Here is a 20,947-nt window from a genome sequence, read left to right as displayed (position 1 = left end):
TGTTATACGTAATAGGTACGTTTTGTATGTATGCAAACGGTGGCGTAGGGAAACGCCGTGAGAAGAGAGATAACATATAAAAATAATAACATATTTCAAGATGCCAAAAGCAAGAATTTTGAACAAATTTTACTTTATGGATGAAAAAATTATATTATTATAGATTTTATGGGATATATACCTATATACCTTCACTTTTCTCCAATTTAAAAAAAAAATCCTATTTTGAAGAAAACCCAATACAGAAAAATCTAAGTTAAAAGAGAATTCATTTCGTGTCGTTCATAATTATTCTTAAAATACTTGAGATAAATAATATTTACATTTGCCAATTATAAAACAATAAATTTTATATCAGGACTAGTGATGCAACGGATGTCTGTTTCCGTTTCCGCAAGTGCGGAAGTTCCGCGTACTTTTCAACATCCGTTTCTGCTTCTGTTTCCGCAACTTTTATAACGGAGATAAAACGGAACTTTACGACGGCTGAGAGATCCAAATGCGCGGCGCAAGACGCGCAGTCCGTGCGCGGTCTTTAGGCACTTGTTTCATTTGTTTGTTTACGTACTTTTTCGTGAATTTAAGCGCGTAATATTTTCTGCTGCTGTTTGAAACAATCAGTTTCTCTTGCTGGAGTAAACTGTCTAGTTGTTGTCTACATAAAATTTGACAACTGGCAAAATGTGACTATTCCATACTTACGAGTTATTAAATGTACTTTTGAATAAGTGATAACCATGTAATATATCGTCATCATTATTATCATCAGCTCACTATACCACCAGCCCCACTGAGGGGCTCGGAGCCTACCCCAAATTAGGGGTGACTAGGCCATAGTCAACCACGCTGGCCCAGAGCGGGTTGACTTCACACATATCATTAATTTTTTTCTCAGATATGTGCAGGCAGCATCACTATGTTTTCCTTCACCGTAGGAACGTCGGATAAATGTAAATATCTAAATCGAAAAACACATTGGTACATAGCGGGATTCGAACCCAGGCCCTGCAGATTGCAAGTCAAGTGCCTAATAATTATATCTTTTCTAATCTAGATTTGGTGTTTTTGATACACATTCACTGTTTACAAAATAAAAAAAAGGTAACAGCTGGGAGCCAAAACTTTTTATGGTGAATTTTTATTTAGTATATCTGGGAGTGTTTGAACATATATTTTAGATAAATTAATAATGTTTTTTGTATTTGAACGCTAGGGATCATCATTTTGAGCGCTAGGGATCATCATTTTGAGCGCTAGGGATGGCAATGGTTTAGTTCACTAATATGTAGATATTTGTTCCACGATTGCATTTCTGTGTACTAATAAGTTACAAGATTTTGACAAAGTCAAGTTTTTCATCAAATTCATATATGCAGACGATATAGCTATCTGTACTGAGAGCCACGCAAAATTACAAGAGGCACTCCTGGCTTGGAAACACCAGTTGCAAACCGGTGGCCTAGTGTTGAGTGTTGCAAAGACCCAGTACATGTCCTTTAATAACCCAAATTCAAGCGACAACAGACCGATTCCCATCGACGGTCAACTAGTTACCATGTGCGATCAATATAAATATCTGGGAGGCATGATGCACATTTCTGGGAACTTGGAATGCAACATTCAACACCGTATAGCCGCAGCGTGGCAAAAATGGCGAGAATTGACTGGTGTTACTTGCGACAAAAGAATGCCAGTGAAACTTAAGGGTTTGGTTTATAAGTCCATGATAAGACCAGTCCTCATATACGGCAGTGAAACGTGGGCCATAACTCAAAAGGACGTGCATACCATTCAAAGTGCTGAAATGAAGATGTTGAGATGGATGTGCGGCGTAACCAGGCTCGATAAGATCCGCAACGAGTTCGTGCGAGGTAGCCTCGGTGTGCGCGATATCGCTGATAAGATGCAGGAGAGTAGGCTGCGATGGTATGGTCACATAAGGAGGAGGCCGCCGGACTACGTCGGTAATTTAGCACTACATCTTTCCCTTCCCGGACGCAGATCCAGAGGTAGACCCAAAACTAGATGGAAAGATGTAGTGCTAAAAGACATGAGTGAGTGCCAAGTCTCAGATGAAGATGTCGAGGACAGGGCGAGGTGGAGGAAACTGATTGGAAAAGCCGACCCCATCACCATGTGGGATACGAGCTAGGCAGAGAGAGAGAGAGAGAGAGAGATGTAAGGATACTAATGTGGTACTAATCACTACAACACTGTAAGAATGAAACTAATACTCTTTTTCTTTAGTTGACTATATTGCCAGAGTGGCCACACAAAGCAACATGGACTCGCTTCAAACGTCGGCGGTTTACTGGCTACTACAAAGTGAACGGGCCCCTCGCTCGGATCCGAGGGGGAGGCGCCGCTACTAATAGCTCTGCCCACTCGGATCCGAGTGGTCAGCAGTGAATGTATTAATCAAGAAATATATTTGTCGTTTATCAACACGAGTGGTTTGGCGAACATTAATTTGTAAATAGTGTAATTTTGTTTCCTGAAAATAAATAAAAAAAAACGTATTTTAACTTATTGCAGCGCAGTAAAAATACTTACATTGAAGGCTAAAGGACACCGATATCCATTTATGCCTTAATAAATTAAAAACGAATACAAACTGTTCTTACCAAAAAAAAAATTTATAATATGTTTTTTTTTTATTATTATTTACACTTCTGTTTCCGCTTCCGTTTCCGTTTCCGTTTCTGCTAAAATTTATTTTTGACATCTGTTTCCGTTTCTGGTTCCGGTAAGACACTTCCGTTGCATCACTAATCAGGACGTAGACAACGTCACGTGTTTCATAACAAAACATTATCATTACAAATGTTATTCACATGTTCGCTTTTAGCGCACTTCTAAACATACGAGAGTACGTCCCTCTTTGTCGCCGGTTAACACTTTACGCAATAATAATGAATAACCTACTTCTCACATCCGATTCCTTTAAAAAATTGCATACTTTAACTTAATCGCGTGCGTGCAAATAAAATCTACATAATAATTTTAGAGTATTTTATCAGTAACATTACGCTTTCTACATTTTGTACGAGTGTGTCATTGTATCAGTGCCCTTGCATCAAACGTGCTTTGGTAGTTTAAATGCTTTCCATTTTGGCTGCTAACGATTTCATAAAAACAGTTATCGCGACGTTGCCTTAGCCTCAATGGATGTGTAAAGGTCGCCTACAAGAAGGATCCAAACTACGCTACGCAAATAATATGTTATACTATAATTATTTTCAAGACTTCGGTTAAATGTACCTCGTCTCAATTTTCGTACGAGGATAACAATTGATAATAATAAATTAGACATTGATTTTTAAGAATCGACCCAATAACGGTCGTAACTCAAGCAAGAAGTTCTCGGCAGCGTCACACGTGACATGTGAAAGTATAAATAAAAAAAAGTTATATTATCTAAAACATTTAATGATATAAAAATATATTTACAATTTCATCAATTTGATGAAAGATAAAAATAAACACGGAGTTTGGCGTTCTGCCAGTCAGCCACACACAACACCCTCTGTACAATCGCCCTCTTCATAAAAGACTACGGAGTGTTAACATTCCAATTCAAAATAAGCGCTACAATAACTAACATAATTATTATATAAAAATTATTTATGACTATCATATAAATCAACTATGTTTTTTTGGTAAAAATGCTTCATTTGAGGGCGAAATATGCGAGGGTTTGTCGATTTCCTTTTCAGTATGAACTGTCGCCTGAGGGCGCGCCGTAGCTTGAGGAGGGGGCGGAGGCCGGAGGACCGTACTGTGGTGCTGGGGATTTCGCCGCTGGATAGCCCTCTTGTTTCTGGAAAAAGATAATGAAATATTAGGTCAGTGAAATAGTAAATAAATTATTCTGCGTATATAAAAACGTGAAAGTTAAAATGGCTGAGCAGAAAAAAAGACGATATATGTTCTTGTTTGAATATCATTGGTAAACATTTTTAGCAGGGTCTTTATTTATCTTCGTTTACTTATAGGTATGCCATAACACAACAGAGGAGAGTCGGAACAAAAACCGACCGAATAACCGATAAATCACATTTGGACAATTTTTTTTTTTGATGCCAATTGGTTGTGAACTTGGCCATATTTTTACACTTTTCCACAAAAAACAACAATGTAATTTGTCGGTTTTTGTTCCGACCCCCATCTAACCGGTACATTACATAAAACATTACACATACCTAAAATTGCTCTCATTATTTAAAAAAAAGTAATAGATTATTATTTTAACATTCAATATGTGAAGGTTGTTATTGTTATGCAATGCAAGTTATTACTGTAACACACTTTCGTTACATTGAGATTTAGGCTGAGCCAGTAATTATAATGCGATTTGCATGAAAATCTCTATGTTGTGCAATAAACACTTGAGTAAGATAAGAGCTTGTGCTTATATATGTAAGTATTTATGTAGTAATTATAATTTTCAAATCGCAGTCTCGTGTCTTTTATCTCGTAGAAAATATTCTCCATATAAATAGAAAAGTCCAACAGAATTTTAAGTATCGCTTTAAAAATTTAAATGCCACTTAAAACAATTAAACTAATTTTGTAACACTCATAAATAATTAAATCATGTACTAAAAGACTATAATTTATCATACAAAGTATCTCTGTATATGAGTATAATATTGAATGGTTTTCTTTATGGTAATAGTAAATATTATAAACAAGATTGTAGTCATTATTATTCCCAACAAATCAAAACTTACGGTCTCATAGTTGACAAAAAATCCAGAAAGTATTTAGTAAAGTTGTTAAAATTTATATATGACAAAATATTAAAGCGCCATTTTCGATGTCATTTCTTAATAATCTATTTCAGTTAATCTAAAAATTGAACAATTTTAATTTGACCTACTAATCCCATTACTATAATGTCTAGCGCATGACGCCTGAAGCCTATTGTTAGCAACAAATATTATGTCACCACAACAATAGGACACCTGCCCTACTTCGAGGTGTGAGAATCGATGACACTTCCTAGACAATGCCAGGAAGTATCATTCATACTTTCACGTTGTTTTCAAGGAGCTTGCATCCAGAGTGATCGCACATAATATCTAAATCACAGATTGCCAAATTTCTTTTCTCGTAAACCTTTCAAAATTTTAAAGTTCTAGATAAAATCCCTTGTGATACATTTCTTCTTCAACTTGTGAACACTTAATTATATTTCTTGCATTACCCAGCCACCCGTTCTCCCATGGAACCCAGAGCTTGTGAATCATTCGTCCAGATCATTTTGACCGTAACATATTGTTATTCAAAACGTAATAAATCATTATAACTTCACATTATCTAACACCACATTCCTGCATAGTAAGTGCTAAAGTTTTACTTTCATTAATTGTACTGTCCCTGCACCTGGCGCGTGAATTATGTAACACATTTGACTAAGTAACGATGTTCATTACATTTTAAACGGCATCCGTCTAACATTGCCGAGTTAGAGCAAAGTTAAAACACGAACAAGTATGGTCCTAGAATCTAGGACCTAGATCATTATCCTGTTGACAGTTACTACTGTAATAGACTACCGACCGACAAATTATTACCATTACTAGATCTATTATTACATAGTTGTTCCCTAAAAGTTAAGAAAACCTCACCTGTAAAATGTATTAAGTTATGTAACATACCTGTGTCTTGTATCTGATGAAGTATACTTCTGGTTTAGCAGGCTGAGTGGGCGCCGGGGTCGGGATCACGATGTCGGGCTGCTCCTCGGGCTTCTTGACCAACACGTACACGAGGGTCTTCTCTTCGTTCTGTGGCTGCAGCGGGATGACGGGCGCGGTCGGGGTCGGCGGGGTCGGCGCCTTGATGAACACTATCTTGTAATGCTTCTGCGGGGGCGGCACGTAGATCTGCTTGGGAGGGCGCGGGGTCTCGTTGTCCGGAGGCGGCACGTGCACGTAAACATGCTTGTGCACTATGGGCTGCTGCGGAGGCCCGTATTGCGCGGCCGGGGGGCCGTACGCTGAAGACGGAGCTCCGTACGATGTCGAAGGAGGTCCATACGAGGACGGCGGCTCGGGGCGGGCGGCGACGCAGGCGAGCATTGCCGCTACGGCCAACGATCTGAATACCTGCAATTAGCGAATAAACAGTTGAGTTTCATCGTAAGAATGTTTTTGTATACGACCTAAATACACTGTGAGAAAAACAATAGGTGGCAACATATCTCTTCCAGCCCGAGAGCTTACACAACTGTGGCAGTGCACAGTGCTGCACACGTACCGTTTTGTTACACATGCTGATGATGGGTCGAGATGCAGTGTCCATCGGTCGGGTGGCTCCACTGTTTATAAGATGGTACTCGGCACGTCCCCGGGAGGGGGCACTTTCGATGGTTCTCATGGGTTGCGCAACACGATGGTGCTCGCATCGCGCTGCTCACGCGCCGCGCCGCCCTCCTATATGCCGCCGCAAACAGCAGCGAACACCTATGCACGACTTGGGTGCAACTATTCAACTTTCAACTCGTGCCTAATTCGAGCACGGGTTAAAACAACTTGTGATTCTTGAATAGTTTTAATAATAACATTATTATTTTATATTGTTTTTATCAAGAATACTTAGTACTTAGTTTGTTATAAATAAAATTTTAAATAACTATTTTTTTATCTTTTTATTATCAAGCTTCTATTAAATAGAATAAATATTTGTTTCGAAGATTTAATGACATATTTCTGTAATTATGCTTGTCCATTATTACAATATTAGTTACTTTAGTTTACCTTTTCGGCTATTAATATTCAATTCAATTCAAATTCTTTATTTTCGGACAACATAGATCCATATTTGGTTAGTAAATTACAAAAAACTTAAAACTTAGATGACTAGGGTTAGTAGAAATAGTACTAGTGGAAAATATGTATAATTTACATGTATGAAACTCTAATGCGTCATATATTTAGGAGACATCCCTTGCGGGATCATAGTCCGCACGAGATGTCTCAGCACAGGCGCCTTAGGGTCGCTAGCTATTGCTTTCAGGATGCTGTTGTCACTCTCCCGGAGCCTCCTCACCAGTGACGCTACCTTTTTTCTGATAATTGCATGGAATCCGTCGGTTTGAGCCTGGGCAAACATGACGGAGGCACAACAGAATCGGGGGAGTTTCATCAACATCCTGAAAACGTTATTATATTGTATGCGCAGGGCATCCAAAGACCTTTGGGAACAAGCAAACCACAAACTCCCCGTGTACAAGCCTGTTAATATGTTTTTAATCTAAAAATTACCTGAGACTAAGATCTTAATGTGCATGCGTAGTTTCACTGAGTTTTTGTTTCAAAGAACTAACTGACGCACATCTTTATATGTAAAGTACTCATTTACGCCTCATGTAAGAAAAAATAATAATTTCACTTTTGCAATATATTTTTTATGCTTCCGTAACTTAGTATAATTTTTAAACAGTGTTACCAAACTATAAAATAGTTACGATTTAGAAGGTATAATTATAATATTAAAATTTTATTAGCTGAAGACAGGTATTTCAAGATAATTCGTATAAAATAACCACTAAGTTCCGTTGTATCATTGTATACTACAACATTACCCTGAAATAATAGTGTTAATAACTACTGTTGGTCAATTATCTGCGATACGACGGAGATGCAAGTTCCCAACAAAGAATTGCATTTATCGTATCTTGATTTCAATAAAATGTACCGTGACAATTGTAAAAAACATTTTCACAAAACATGAAAAGTGTTTTGGTTAAATATTCCCGGAGAAAGAACTAAGTAAGTGAGTGTGTTATTAAAACTATTTCTGTAATATGTTTGACGATATTTGTAAAGAATTCATTCATGTGTATTGAAACCGAGCTATTTTATGAACGTCGCCGTAACTAATTTCAACGAATGTGCATGTACGGTGTTCATATTGGCTCTTATCGATGTTTATAAAACTGACGGCAGTAAGTGCCAATCATCAGAGAGAGCATTTTTCTACGTTAAAAACCACAACATTATAAACTGAGATTCGATGAACTGTAAAAGTGTTCAAAACTGTTTATTCTGTACTGTTCAATATTGTTGAATTCCCTTCCTACGTTTACATTGACTAATAGGGTCTTTGTAGATCTTAATTACAATTTATTGGTGTACGTTCGTACGGTACGGAGTCGTCTTCGGCTGTCGTAGTGGCGAGAAGTTTGTTGCCACAAGTTCACATCGCCTCGTTCCCGAAGGACATGTAAACACCTACAAGCCGTTAATATAGTAACTTCCTGACATTGAAACATGGATATAGGAAACTATTACAGTTCGCCTGTACAAAAGATGCATGGCAAATTTAAGGTAAGTTCTTTTTTTTTACATGTTTTACTATAATAAATAGATAGATAAATATGATTTTGTATAAACGAAAGAATTAAATAAATTTACATTTTTAAATAATTCCCGCAAAAATAAGCAATTACTTATACATATATGCAATTATATTTATGAGCCTGTGCCTTATATTATTCAAGATTGATAGTATAATTAAATCGGACATGTCACAATGCAACACTAGAAATATTTTTAGCCGACTTCAAAAAGAAGGAGGTTATCAATTCGACTGTATTTTTTTTTTTTTTTTTTAAAAACCAATTTCAAACAAAATGCATTCAAAAGTAACCTAAAAAAACCAATTTCAAACAAAATGCACTCAAAAGTAACATAAAAAACAATTTTAAACAAAATGCATTCAAAAGTACTATAAAAAAAAATCTCAAACAAAATGCACTAAAAAGAAACAAAATAATGACATGAAAACTTCTTTCTTTCTTTCTTCTCTCTTTCAAAAACCCTCTAAACTCTAAAGAAAGTTCTCTTCTTTCTTGTAACATGTCTATATTGTATAATTATTGTTATTTTGGAGTCGGTTTCGGCCTAAGTAGGGACATAAACGTAAGTATGTCTCATACATCTCAAATATAAAATGTATAATATTATATTTACTTCGGCCGACACCGACTGCGAAATAACAATAATTATACAATATAGACATGTTACAAGAAAGAAGAGAACTTTCTTTAGAGTTTAGAGGGTTTTTGAAAGAGAGAAGAAAGAAAGAAAGAAGTTTTCATGTCATTATTTTGTTTCTTTTTAGTGCATTTTGTTTGAGATTTTTTTTTATAGTACTTTTGAATGCATTTTGTTTAAAATTGTTTTTTATGTTACTTTTGAGTGCATTTTTTAATATTTATAAGATCAATATAAAATACACTATTTCTGCAATGTCTTGCTAAATTGAAATAGAATTAATATACGCATATTTAATATTGTAATTTATTTAAGACCATACAAAGAAACGACTCATGAAAAATCGACAAATTTTATATATTCAATTAAATTATAATTAACTTCAATGAAATTTAAATAAAATGGAATATGGAGAACTGACCGCCAACCTTCGCTAGTCGGAGAGGCACCTCAAGAAGAAGAAGAATGAAATTTAGTACATATTTTTTCCGTTGATTGCACCAATTCGCATAGGGCCAGCGTGGTTTGATAAAAGCTTGGATTCTTACATTAGGGTCACTAGGCTCGAATCCTTCGGTAGAGACATATAAGAGCTGACGAAAGACGCTCATTGTTTATTGATACCAACTTACAATATGATGCTTTCGATAGAATTTGCTATAGACATCGGCGGCTTAATACAAAAAAAAAGTGTAAAGACGGTACTACTTGAATTAACCAAGTCCAGGTTTAATTTTCAATATATTCTATTTCCGACATTTCGTGATTATATTTTAGTATAAATAAAAAAATGTGTTGTAAACCAGAACACATCTCAAACTTAACCGCCCACATAACCTACGTAACGGTAACATTCTCTAAGCCGAAGCAATACGTCAAAGGTTGTTTCGTGATGGGGCTAATTATTCTACGAAAGTATAAGCCAGAAAAACATCTCCGTGACCAGCGAGTTGCGATGTAAACCGAATTTTTGCTAAACCTATTACGAAAATGTTCAGACTGCAAAACTTTACAACGATGCTTTATGAATATTATTAACAATTAATACTTTTGAGCATACATTCGAAGCATAAGCTCGGCGAGCAATCGCACAAATGCGATTAAATTTAATTTATAGTAAATTCATCAATTTAAATACAAAATTTTACGTCGGTATAAAATTAAGAATATGCTTAAAGTTTAAAATGTTTTTGTATTTTCGCACAAAGTAAATTAGAGTATATTACATTTTAATCTGATTGTACTTAATTATAATATTTTTAATTACCGCTATTTAAGACGTATTGCTTTAAAACAAAAACATCATAAAGTCGTTGTAGTTAGAAAGCTTTAGATCTTGGAGATATAGCTATTTTTATCGAGGTAATTGTTAATTACTAATGGATAATTACAGATTAAAAATTATGAACTTATTTATCATAAGTATGAAAAAAAACATATCTTCACGAACAAGTACACAATTTGCAACAGAGACTATTTATAAAAGTATCAAGATGTGTGGGTTTCACGGATGCGATTCAAATGTTGCGTGTATCAAAAGGTGTATAAAAAAGTCTCGTCACTGACTACAATTAACTCAATAATCACAACAACACAAGGATACATGGTCGTGGAAATATTTCCTTTATGTTATTCCAACAAAATTTGTAAAAAACAAAAAGTAAAAGCTCTAAACTAGTCTTCATATAGCAATAACTGAAAAGTTTCTTAAAATTAATTACAAACTTTGATTATTAATTTAAAGAATAAATGTTCAAAGTTTAAAATTTAATTATGAATGAGTAACGTAGTATTCTTCTATGTTGTATGTACTAGGTCAATAACTATATTTGCACGTAGTCAAGGGATATTCTAAATGTGACAGCGTTCTGTCGTCAAGGTGTACAGTTATAACCAAGTAGTAAGTTTATAACCAAACATGTCCTACAACAACATTGAAAAATATATTTCATCTAAGCCGACAATAATAAACGTGACACCGATTACTAAATGTATGACTACAATGGTGAATTGAAAACAATGTGATTCAACGGTTATTCTTAATTGTTAAGAATGCGATACAACTAACGCACTCCCATGCTTATGAGTCGGCTTCGAATCTAGGAGTAGCGAGGATCCGGACTCATCCGGTTTGGAGAGGATTCGACTGGAAGCGATCCGGTTAGTTCCGGCCGCCGGAGCGCGATCGCTATGGATAATGTTATTTTACACGACGGCTGGACCACTGTACAGACAGAGCAGTAAGACGGTACAGTACTGCCATTGTTTCAAAGCGCACTTAATGACCACACAGTACTGAGCCCGTAGACTGCAACCCTAAATGTGATACGGACAACAACTTTTGATATCACATGCTTGTCTCGTTTTTATTTTTATATCCAATGACACGTTTTGACAATCCTACTAGCAATATCGATAATCGAAAGGTGCATAGCCAACTCAATGGGCTCAGTACTGTTTTAAAATTAAGTGTGCGCTGTTATTCATTTAAAAAAACAATAGCAGCACTGCCCTACTGGTCGATCTCACTGTTCTGCCCTTGTGTGAAAATAGCATAATAGTTCGCAACATACACGTGACGCGGACGCACCATGAATCTCGTAGCGTTACCACTGAATTTTACCTAATCGCATGCACGCGTCTCTTCTAACGGAACTAAAACGCTATTTTGAAACGTTATCGGTAGTAGCGCTGAACCCTGACTTTACATTACGTTAAAACTTACTTTACATTATATTAAAACCTACAGAGAAAATATAATTTTATAGTAATAAATCGAACTCGGGTCAGATCGCAAGCAACTCCAAACACTGAACGATCGCCACCGATCATATATTTATTCTTGAATTGGCGTACTTTAACGTTTCCACTTCGTCGGCGTTAAGTATTTAATCGTCGCGGTTTTATTAAACCGATTACTGACTGACTGCAATTGGAAAATCACTAACTGTAATTGATCTAAGTCGTTCCTACTAAGTGTATGTTTATTGTATTTGGAAGGCCACTCATTAAACGTGACAAAGACGAGGGAAAGGCTACGTTAATTAACAAGATTAGTAACGTATGCTACGGTAGTGGTATTGTTCTAAAAACCTTTATTTCATTATAATGACCTCTTTAAATCATATCTTTGTCCTAAATGCGTTGTAAATTAATATTAAGTATTGTTTGTAATTCGATTGTTTTGTAAGCAATATAAGTCGGATTCCACTGCCAAAAAATTTGTTTAAAAACATATAGTTAACAGCTTTATTGTTATTAAAGAGGTAGTTATTAGAAATTATAAATAAAAACAAAGCTTAACCTTTTTTGAATTTTCAGGTACTTCTTATAATTATAGTGATCTTTTGTGGAATAAATATAGAAACAGCACAAGCTTCGCCAAATTTAACAAAATATAACACGTCAAGATCAAATGAATATGTCGTGCAAAGAAACGAGACGCCTACGAGTGAATTATTTCATTGGGAAGACTACAGCGTGCTGGCCACGATGTTACTAGTTTCGTGTGGTATTGGAGTTTTTTACGGATTCTGTGGAGAAAAACAAACATCTGGCGACGATTTCTTATTGGGTGGTTCAGCAATGGGGACATTTCCGATGGCCCTTAGTTTGGCTGCAAGGTAATATGCTGACCTAGTTATTTTTATAGTTCATCACTTATAAATTCTTAAGTTAAACGTTTGTGGCGTTTTACTTATTACCAATGAAGATATACGACTTATGATTCGGGATAGCTGTAAATAAGAATCTTACTAATTTTGTTGTTTTAGTTTTATAACTGCCATAGAACTGCTAGGCAACCCAGCAGAGATGTATATGGCGGGCGCACAGTTCTGGATGATCTGCGTGTCATTCGTGCTGGTCGTACCGATTGCGAGCCAACTCTACTTGCCAGTCTTCATGAGACTGCGCTTGACATCGTGCTATGAGTATTTGGTATTTCATCATTTAATTTATTAGTGTTCATTTCAACACAATATCTTCAAAATACAAAGAGATAGTAACTCTTACATGGCGGAGGGTATTATGGTCAAATGAGAATATCTACGCTATTTATCTCATCAAAGTATTGTTGTTCAATGTTTTGCAAATGTCTTTATACATTGTACATAATAAAACAAACAAGTAATAAACAATATCGAAATATTTAAAAGGAATTGCGTGATTATAATTATCTTTTAGGAAATAAGATTTTGCAAGTCGATGCGCGTGTACGCGAGCTCGCTGTACATGCTGCAGATGGTGCTGTATACCGCCGTCGCCGTCTACGCACCCGCACTGGCGCTCTCTGACGGTAAACAATAGTACTACGATTTTACTTTAAAACAAATACCTTTATTAATCAAATTAAGCCTTTTGTACACCAAATTTGGCCTTTTGCATTATTTCATAGTTATCCTAATTTAAATAACTATTTTTTTATATTTCAAAACTAGCAATTATTAGAGTAACCGAACATAAAAAGAACACTTAGAAATACTTAGATTTTTTTATTAGAAGTAAAAACTGTTACAGCAGTTGTAACCAGTATAATGCCTATGGCGAATTGTAAAAGTTATAGACGGTATAATGTAATAATTGCCATCGCTTAATTAGAAAACATTGCCAAAGTTTATTCTTTGAGATAGGTATCTGTTCAATAATGTATATTTCGCAAGCCTCCTACAGAAATAGCCGTTTGCAAATTAAATACAGTTACAGTATTAACGACAATTAGATTACATCGAGAATTAAATGCTATTATAGACGTATAAATGTACATGTGTTCGTTTTAACTATTATATTGTTTGTCTGCATTGTTAAATAAATTGATAAAAATTTCGCGCATCTCGCAATGTCGCAATGTAGAATATTCTAGAAAAAAAAATCTCTTGCAATCTTCTATTATCAGTTTTACCAATCGCGTTACATCTTTATGTTTGAAGAGGTCTGACAGTGTATGGTATTTATGTAGCCTTGCCACTTAAATATTCATAAACGAATATATCTTTCAAGACAATATTTTAGAGTTTCCATCAATAATTATACAGAGTCAAATCAGTTAATAAAATGATTACCTTAGCACGCGTTTCGTAATATTTTTTTATCGTCAATGCCTCAATTAATATAACTATGTCGGTACGTCATGAGCAATTAAGAAATTTCTAAATGTTTTGGAATGCTAAAAATGGTAATTTTAAACCACGCCTGTTGAACGTTTTGTATCGCCACCATTTAATTTTTTAATGTAAAGTCTATCAATATTGTTAGCAACAAGATATCTTTTGAATGAATTACATACGTATTAAAATTAAAATTTACTGTCGAATAATTATAACAATATACACCTAAGTCTGTTTTTACACGGTAGATTGGTTCCAGAAGAAGCCGTGTAAAAAAAAACCGTGTAAAAAAGACATTGATCTTATACAAAAATGGGTGATTTGTTCCTAATCTCTAAAACCTATTAAAATTAGTGAAAAACAAGAATTTTTAAGAACAAGAATTCATGTTTATTTTATTAAATCAAATATAAATACAAAATATTTTTTGGCTTACCTTTTATCTTAATGCGTTAAAATTAAATTTAATGGAAAATCAAATTTGCCTGCAAAAAATTTCTTTACCAAACACGTCTTACTGCATTGACAGTTCACAAAATATTAACACGTTTCAATTGCTCTGACCAGTAAATTTTATTGTATGCACATAAAGGGAATTCCCCTAAATTAGTGCTATTCACATTTGCTTTGACCAGTAAAAATTGTTTGTACGCGCTAAAGGGGAATTCACTTAAATCTTTAAGCTAGTGTTCGCAAACTATCGATACTATCGATGGTTTCAGACTTTTTTCTTTCATAAATACTTGTTTGTGATATGAACATACTTCGCAAAAATTAAACTTGACAAAAAAAAATAAGTACATAAAATTTCAAATCGTGCTAAATGGAATAAAAACGTGTAAAAAATTAAAAATATTCAATTTTCAAACCGTGTTATATCAAAACCGTGTACAAAAAGACCGTGTAAAAACAGACTTAGGTGTACAGCAATATTTTTGCCAGTTGTGTGCTTCAACTATTTCGTATCCGAACTGAAACTATATTCATCGTAGAATTTAAAGGTTGAATTCTTACATGTCCATTGCTACACAATAGATACCTAAAAATGCCAAAATTAATTCGATCCACGAACCACACCATCTATTTCATAGTCTATTAGCGCATACGATACGATAGCTATCTATGTTTGTATACCAGGGCAAAATTTACCTTTGATACGTAACAATGTAACAATTTTTATAAACTACCAAACTCTTTGCCTATAAAAATAAACTTTGATGATCGTATATTTATTAGTATTGTATATGAGCGAAATGTTGAATTGCTTAATGTATAAAGTGTAAGGTTAATTTTGAATTCGTATGCATTATGGAACTATTTGTTGTGTAAAAATATTGTGTGCAGAATGTTGAATAAAAACAAAAGAATAATAGGACTATAATAAAAGAACCTGAAGAAAAATTAAATCTAATTAGAATGGGCAGACCAATAAGAAAAATTGTAAATGTAACCCTAAATATTACTCGTACTACTACCTAATATAACATTGGTTTATTTAATTTGTATTTCGCATAACTTAACTTTTCCAATAAGTTAATACGTATAGGTACATAGCACAAGAATTATATCGAGCATTGCATGTTCACAAAACCTGTCATAAAATTAACATGAAAATAGCTTGCGTAATAGTAAATAACTATTGGCTACAGGGTTAATGTCAGGCACATGAATATAATAGATATAAATTGCATCACTCTTTATATATTCAAGAGGGTCAACTCTTGCTAAACGAATTCGCAGTAGTTATAAGACGTTATACTTAATATGTCTTTACTATCGGTTGCACAAATTTTATTATCATTGTTTGAATCGACCGATGACGGATGCCACCCATAAGTGAACACAAGGGTCGATCCTTTACGTGCAATCGACATAGCATTGATTGCATCTAATAGTCAGTAATAACGGGCTTATAGTACCGGCTTTCTACGAGGCCGCTATGCCATTACGTCCTAGTGATCTCAGAGTTGACTAGGTTATGTCTATAAGGAAGTTAACGTATACCTCAAATTCTATAAGATTGGTAATTTGCATAACTTGTATAAAATAAGAATTCTCTGTAGTCGTGGATTATTTGCCATTTAACAAAGCCACAATGACAAAAGCTAATCTTACTATTAGAACATGACTGACTCTAATAATACTCTATCTTTAGAAATCCTTCTGAGCACGAAGAACTAAATTTCTACAAACAACAATGTCTTGTTTAGGAATGTCAACAAGTAATGCATTTAAGGTCAATGACAAAAAGTTTCGTAATTTCATTCGAGTTTTTTTTGTAATGGTATTAACAATTTTTGGTCCTAATCAATGCACAATAAATATGCCGCTCGTGTCCTCATGATAATGTATGCGTCGTATGTAACCGAAATAATTAAAAACAATTTCAACATATTCAAATTTTTATATTCGATATAGTCTAGTATATGTTGCGTGCAGACTTTAACTAATCGTATTTATTTAATAGGCATATTCAATCTTCATAAGCATTTGTACATGATGCTAAAATTTATTGATTTGAAAGTTAGGTTTTTGGATGGTAATTTTAAATGTATGAAAGGAAAATATTGTTTTTTATACTTATAAGTATAACAGTGCCTATAAAATTTAATACTTTTTCAGTGACTGGATTAAACACTTATTTAGCAGTCTCGCTGGTTTACGTGGTCTGCATATTTTACGCATCACAGGTAAAAAATTACAGTAAGGTTTACTTGAGACTGCATTTTAAGAGAAAATATCATAATTAACTTTCGTATGTAGGGTGGAATGAAAGCAGTGATAATGACGGACAGTTTTCAATCGGCCGTATTGCTGGGGTCACTTGCTACAGTGCTCATCATGGGCGCCGGAAAAGTGGGTGGACTTGACGCGGTTTGGGACTACGCGAGAGCTACGGATCGACTACATTTTTTTGAGTAAGATGAGAAAAAAATTATCATTTCTTAAATTAAAAACATTACTTACAAAAACTAAAAACATTATTCAAATATATTTGTACATTTAAACATGATCTTATCGATAAAAAAGTACACGAGCCTACTGCATGTTACAAATGACCCGGCCTTAAACGTGGTGGCCCAGAAGATCGATATAAATTTTTGTTTTACTTTTGTCAGTATGAACCCAGACCCGACGGTGCGGCATTCGTTCTGGTCGGTGGTGGTGGGCGGCACGATGTACTGGCTGAGCATGTTCTGTGCGAACCAGGCGTCGGTGCAGAAATACCTATCAGTGGAGCGCATAGCCCAGGCCCGGGTGGCGCTCTGGGTATCCGCGTGCGGCCTAGTTGCGGTATACTCCGTCAATTTCGTCACCGGCGCCGTCCTCGCCGCGCACTACGCTGACTGTGATCCCATTAAGGTGAACGCGACACGAATTTTATATACGCCAGGTTCACACGTTTGTTTTTAAACGATTGCACTTAATGTAGAACTTTCGCGACTTGTATGACCTCATTTGGACATGTTGCTATTATTTTTAGGTTTACAATTTGTCTAAATAAAAATTGACCTTTGGTAATAAAACGTGATGAAATGGGGAATGTACTAACTTAGTTCTCGTAAGGGCTTTAGTGTTGTTTGTTATGTATAATGTACTATGTTAAAATTAACATAATATTTACCAAAGGCTGGTGTAATCAACGCGTCAGACCGGCTGCTGCCTCTTTACGTAGTGCGCGAGCTGGGAGCTTCCCGCGGTGTCCCCGGCTTCTTCGTGGCTGGCATTTTTGCTGCGAGTCTCGGGTAAGGCACTTCATAGTTTCACAAATTTATATTATTTTGTAAACTAAAACTCAAACAAACTGCCTAAACTGAACTGACAATCCGAGACGTATGAGATCGGTGTAGCAACTGGCTTAGACCCAGCTCAATTCCTGAATTAAGACTTAACTAGAAAAGACCAGTTGCCATACCAGTTTCAATTCAATGTACACGAGCTTTAAATTGGGCCAGTAATTCTCACAATGACCTGAAATATAAAGTAACGATTTTAAGATTTAGCATTCGTTTTTAAAAAGTAGCTCGGACAACATTTGATTTGTAATCAACGATTTGTTCAGAATTGATCCACGAGTCACTACAGTTATCTTTATACCATAAGGAAGTTTTTGTGTGTGAGTGATTTAATAATAAAAGAAAATTCTCATTAATTAACAATGAATTATTTTAGGACCGTAGCGTCTGCGTTGAATTCATTAGCTGCAATCGCATGTCAAGATTTATTCACGGGTCTTCTTGGAATAACGTTACCTGAGAATAAAGGAGCAACAGTAAGTCCTGATTATTATTTTTATTTTATATCCAAACACTTTTAATTTTATTGGTCTTCCGTTGTTGATGATTCTACTTCAAATAAGAACATGCTATTTCCATTACTGTTTAACTTATATAAGGTTAAGTGAACAGTTAGCGTTCTGTTCTTACCTATTTAATAGTGGTACATGTTTATTTTGACTATATTATTTTTTAATTGACTAGTTTATGTATAGATAGCAAAGTGGGTGTGCCTGGCATGCGGCGCGCTATCATTCGGGCTGGTGTTCGTGGTGGAACGGCTGGGGCCCGTGCTGCAACTCGCGGTCTCTTTCAACGGCATGGCGGGTGGCGTCTCGCTCGGTCTATTCAGCCTCGGTATGCTCTTCCCTTGGACTAATGCCAAAGTAAGTTATGCATGTAATTTATGATATCTTATAATTTCAGTGTAGTTTAGAATCGCCCGTTCGTTTAAATTAAAGTTTCAGGTTGAAAAGTTATTAGTGCAATTTTAGTTTTAACCGAATTTTCAATCAACCTAGATTTATATCTAACTGTCGCCAGCGACTCCATTCTTGCGAAATAAAAAAAAAACTTAATAACATCTGTGCCAAATTTCATCAAACGTTCCAGAGATACCTTCAAACAAACATCCATCCATCCATCTAAACATTTGCATTTATAATATGTATTACTAAGATGGACATGGATACGTAATAACGTAGTCCATAATTTTCATTGTCGATCACATAATATGTGAATGTCATCTACAAATAGTAAATGTTCTTCTCTAGGGCGCGGTGGCGGGCGGTGTGTTCGGGCTTGTGGTGGTGGTGGCTGCTGGTGGCGGTGCGCAGCTGGCGCAATTGCCCGCGCCGCGCCTGCCCGCCTCCACGGCCGCCTGCGTCGCCGCGTACAACCTCACCAACCACATGACCATGAATCCTACGTAAGTAGTTCAGCCCTCTATTGTTTTGCAACACAAAAACAATACACGTATTGTATAGCTTACTGATATAAAAGCTTATTTGTATTATCTTCTCTTATCTGGACCTGATGCAACGCTGATAAGTAAATCCAAGAGAAAAGCGCATGCCACATCTTTTATCAAGTGAGGAGAGATTTTGGTCGCTGTTTTATATTAATTATGTAATTAATACTGGATACTGATTTTAGTTTCTCACATAAATAACATTGTTATTTTCTGCATCTAACTCCGTGAATGGGTTGGTTTGTAAACACTTTATCACTTGGTATAAACATTAATTAATGCTAGTCCCATAAATAAATGATAAAATGAGAGTTGTTACACCTCCATTGTTTTCGTACGAACAGTTTTACACAATCTTCCGTAGTCGTTTAATATTCTATCACCGTTCGTCGCTGGACTTTTTATAAAGTGCGATATCATCTCAGATTTTCCCCCAAGACGATCATTGTTTTCATATTCCCACATTTCTGTGACGTAATTATTTTATCTGAGATAAGTAGAATTACAAAGATAAATAAATTAAAAAAATATTTTAAACCTTTTTCTCAAATTTTATATTTAATACGAGACAATGTTGACCGTTTCAACGTGTTAATACGGTAGGAACTAGGAATAACGGTAGGAATACGATTAGAATACGATTCCGAAATTGAATCTCCAGGCGAGTCAGTAGCATTGAACGTGTTAATGATTCAGCCCTCTTTTCAGGGAGAACCATGGTGAATCAGTGTTTTGGTTGTTCCGGGTATCGTACCTGTGGTACTCCGGGTTGGGATGCGCGGCGACGCTGCTCGCAGGCCTCGTCACTTCAGTCCTCACCGGCGTAACGGACCTCGCACACGTACCCATCGACCTAATATCACCGCCGGTCATATCATTCCTCAATTCTTTACCCACTAAATTAAAAGTGAGTAAACTAAATTATTCAGTCAAATCTAACTAGCGATATATGTATTATTCAAATTTCATATCTATATTCCCCTTTAAGTCTTCTAGTCACTTTAAGTTCCATTCCCAGGAGTTAGCAATCAAATTACACCTTAATTCAGACTTATTACAGACCTAAGTCAGTAGCCAAACAAGGCAGTAGAGATTTTTTATTTTTTTATTTTTCACCAATGTTATTTATTAGAAAGCCCTTCGTGTGCCTACTCGCTTCGGTTCCGAGCGACGCAGAAGTTCTAGTGTGCGTCCACCGAGCGTCGCCGACGACAAGGACACAAGACGAAGACGGCGGCTATCCGAGCTGGCAGGGGGTGTGTTCTACAGCGACACACCCCTCACGCGCGGCCTTGACAACCCGGCCTTGGGCCTCGACCCCGAGAAGCCTCCGCCAGACGACTGCGTGCATCACACCTTCACCCTGGACCCCGCCGCCTCGCACTGCCCACAAACCTCCACGTGTTAATAATAGCCAGTGACAACGATGGCGATGAGCTCGACAGTATTCATGTGTTTATAACCGATGTCGTATTAGGCGGTTTCTTTTGTGTATTGAATGTAATAATTATAAACAGTATTATATTTTGTGGAACTAACTCCGAAAAGCATGTTATAAAGTATCATCTTTTTAATAGTTTTAAGTATTAA

The 20,947-nt window shown here is 35.7% G+C and overlaps 3 protein-coding genes across 3 annotated transcripts; 2 read left to right on the top strand and 1 right to left on the bottom strand.

The window, feature by feature from the left end:
- Positions 1–1,381: 1,381 nt before the first annotated feature.
- LOC123720948 lies at positions 1,382–2,167 on the top strand. The gene has a single exon (XM_045677745.1). The coding sequence runs from the start codon at positions 1,490–1,492 to the stop codon at positions 2,150–2,152; it is 663 nt and encodes a 220-aa protein (XP_045533701.1). The 5' UTR covers positions 1,382–1,489; the 3' UTR covers positions 2,153–2,167.
- Positions 2,168–3,489: 1,322 nt separating this feature from the next.
- LOC106710745 (extensin) lies at positions 3,490–6,399 on the bottom strand. The gene is made up of 3 exons (XM_014502903.2): positions 6,265–6,399; positions 5,664–6,113; positions 3,490–3,820 (listed from the first exon to the last, which is right to left on the bottom strand). Exons 1-3 carry the CDS (start codon positions 6,382–6,384, stop codon positions 3,713–3,715), a joined length of 678 nt encoding a protein of 225 aa, XP_014358389.1. The 5' UTR covers positions 6,385–6,399; the 3' UTR covers positions 3,490–3,712.
- A 1,425-nt stretch (positions 6,400–7,824) lies between these two features.
- Positions 7,825–20,796, top strand: LOC106710658 (sodium-coupled monocarboxylate transporter 1). Its single transcript, XM_045686882.1, has 13 exons — positions 7,825–8,336; positions 12,327–12,628; positions 12,779–12,944; positions 13,191–13,302; positions 16,733–16,800; positions 16,874–17,028; positions 17,230–17,473; positions 17,741–17,856; positions 18,284–18,383; positions 18,603–18,773; positions 19,161–19,315; positions 20,066–20,264; positions 20,490–20,796. The coding sequence occupies exons 1-13, from the start codon at positions 8,280–8,282 to the stop codon at positions 20,763–20,765; spliced, it is 2,121 nt and encodes a 706-aa protein (XP_045542838.1). The 5' UTR covers positions 7,825–8,279; the 3' UTR covers positions 20,766–20,796.
- The last annotated feature ends 151 nt before the right edge of the window (positions 20,797–20,947 follow it).

The sequence above is a fragment of the Papilio machaon genome, chromosome 4, assembly GCF_912999745.1.
Source record: "Papilio machaon chromosome 4, ilPapMach1.1, whole genome shotgun sequence".
Lineage (NCBI taxonomy): Eukaryota > Metazoa > Arthropoda > Insecta > Lepidoptera > Papilionidae > Papilio > Papilio machaon.
The sequence above is the reverse complement of the archived record's forward strand: the minus strand, read 5'-3'. Positions and strand labels throughout refer to the sequence as shown.

What these genes read in the sequence shown, in the direction of transcription:
- LOC123720948 (XM_045677745.1), top strand. Translation starts at nt 1,490, where the DNA reads ATGTCCTTTAATAACCCAAATTCAAGCGACAACAGACCGATTCCCATC.
- LOC106710745 (XM_014502903.2), bottom strand. Translation starts at nt 6,384, where the DNA reads ATGAGAACCATCGAAAGTGCCCCCTCCCGGGGACGTGCCGAGTACCAT. An exon ending in TCAGCATGTGTAACAAAACG is followed by an intron (nt 6,114 to 6,264) that starts GTACGTGTGCAG and finishes CGCTAATTGCAG; the next exon opens with GTATTCAGATCGTTGGCCGT. An exon ending in TCATCAGATACAAGACACAG is followed by an intron (nt 3,821 to 5,663) that starts GTATGTTACATA and finishes ATCTTTTTCCAG; the next exon opens with AAACAAGAGGGCTATCCAGC.
- LOC106710658 (XM_045686882.1), top strand. Translation starts at nt 8,280, where the DNA reads ATGGATATAGGAAACTATTACAGTTCGCCTGTACAAAAGATGCATGGC. An exon ending in GCCCTTAGTTTGGCTGCAAG is followed by an intron (nt 12,629 to 12,778) that starts GTAATATGCTGA and finishes TTGTTGTTTTAG; the next exon opens with TTTTATAACTGCCATAGAAC. An exon ending in GCATATTTTACGCATCACAG is followed by an intron (nt 16,801 to 16,873) that starts GTAAAAAATTAC and finishes TTTCGTATGTAG; the next exon opens with GGTGGAATGAAAGCAGTGAT.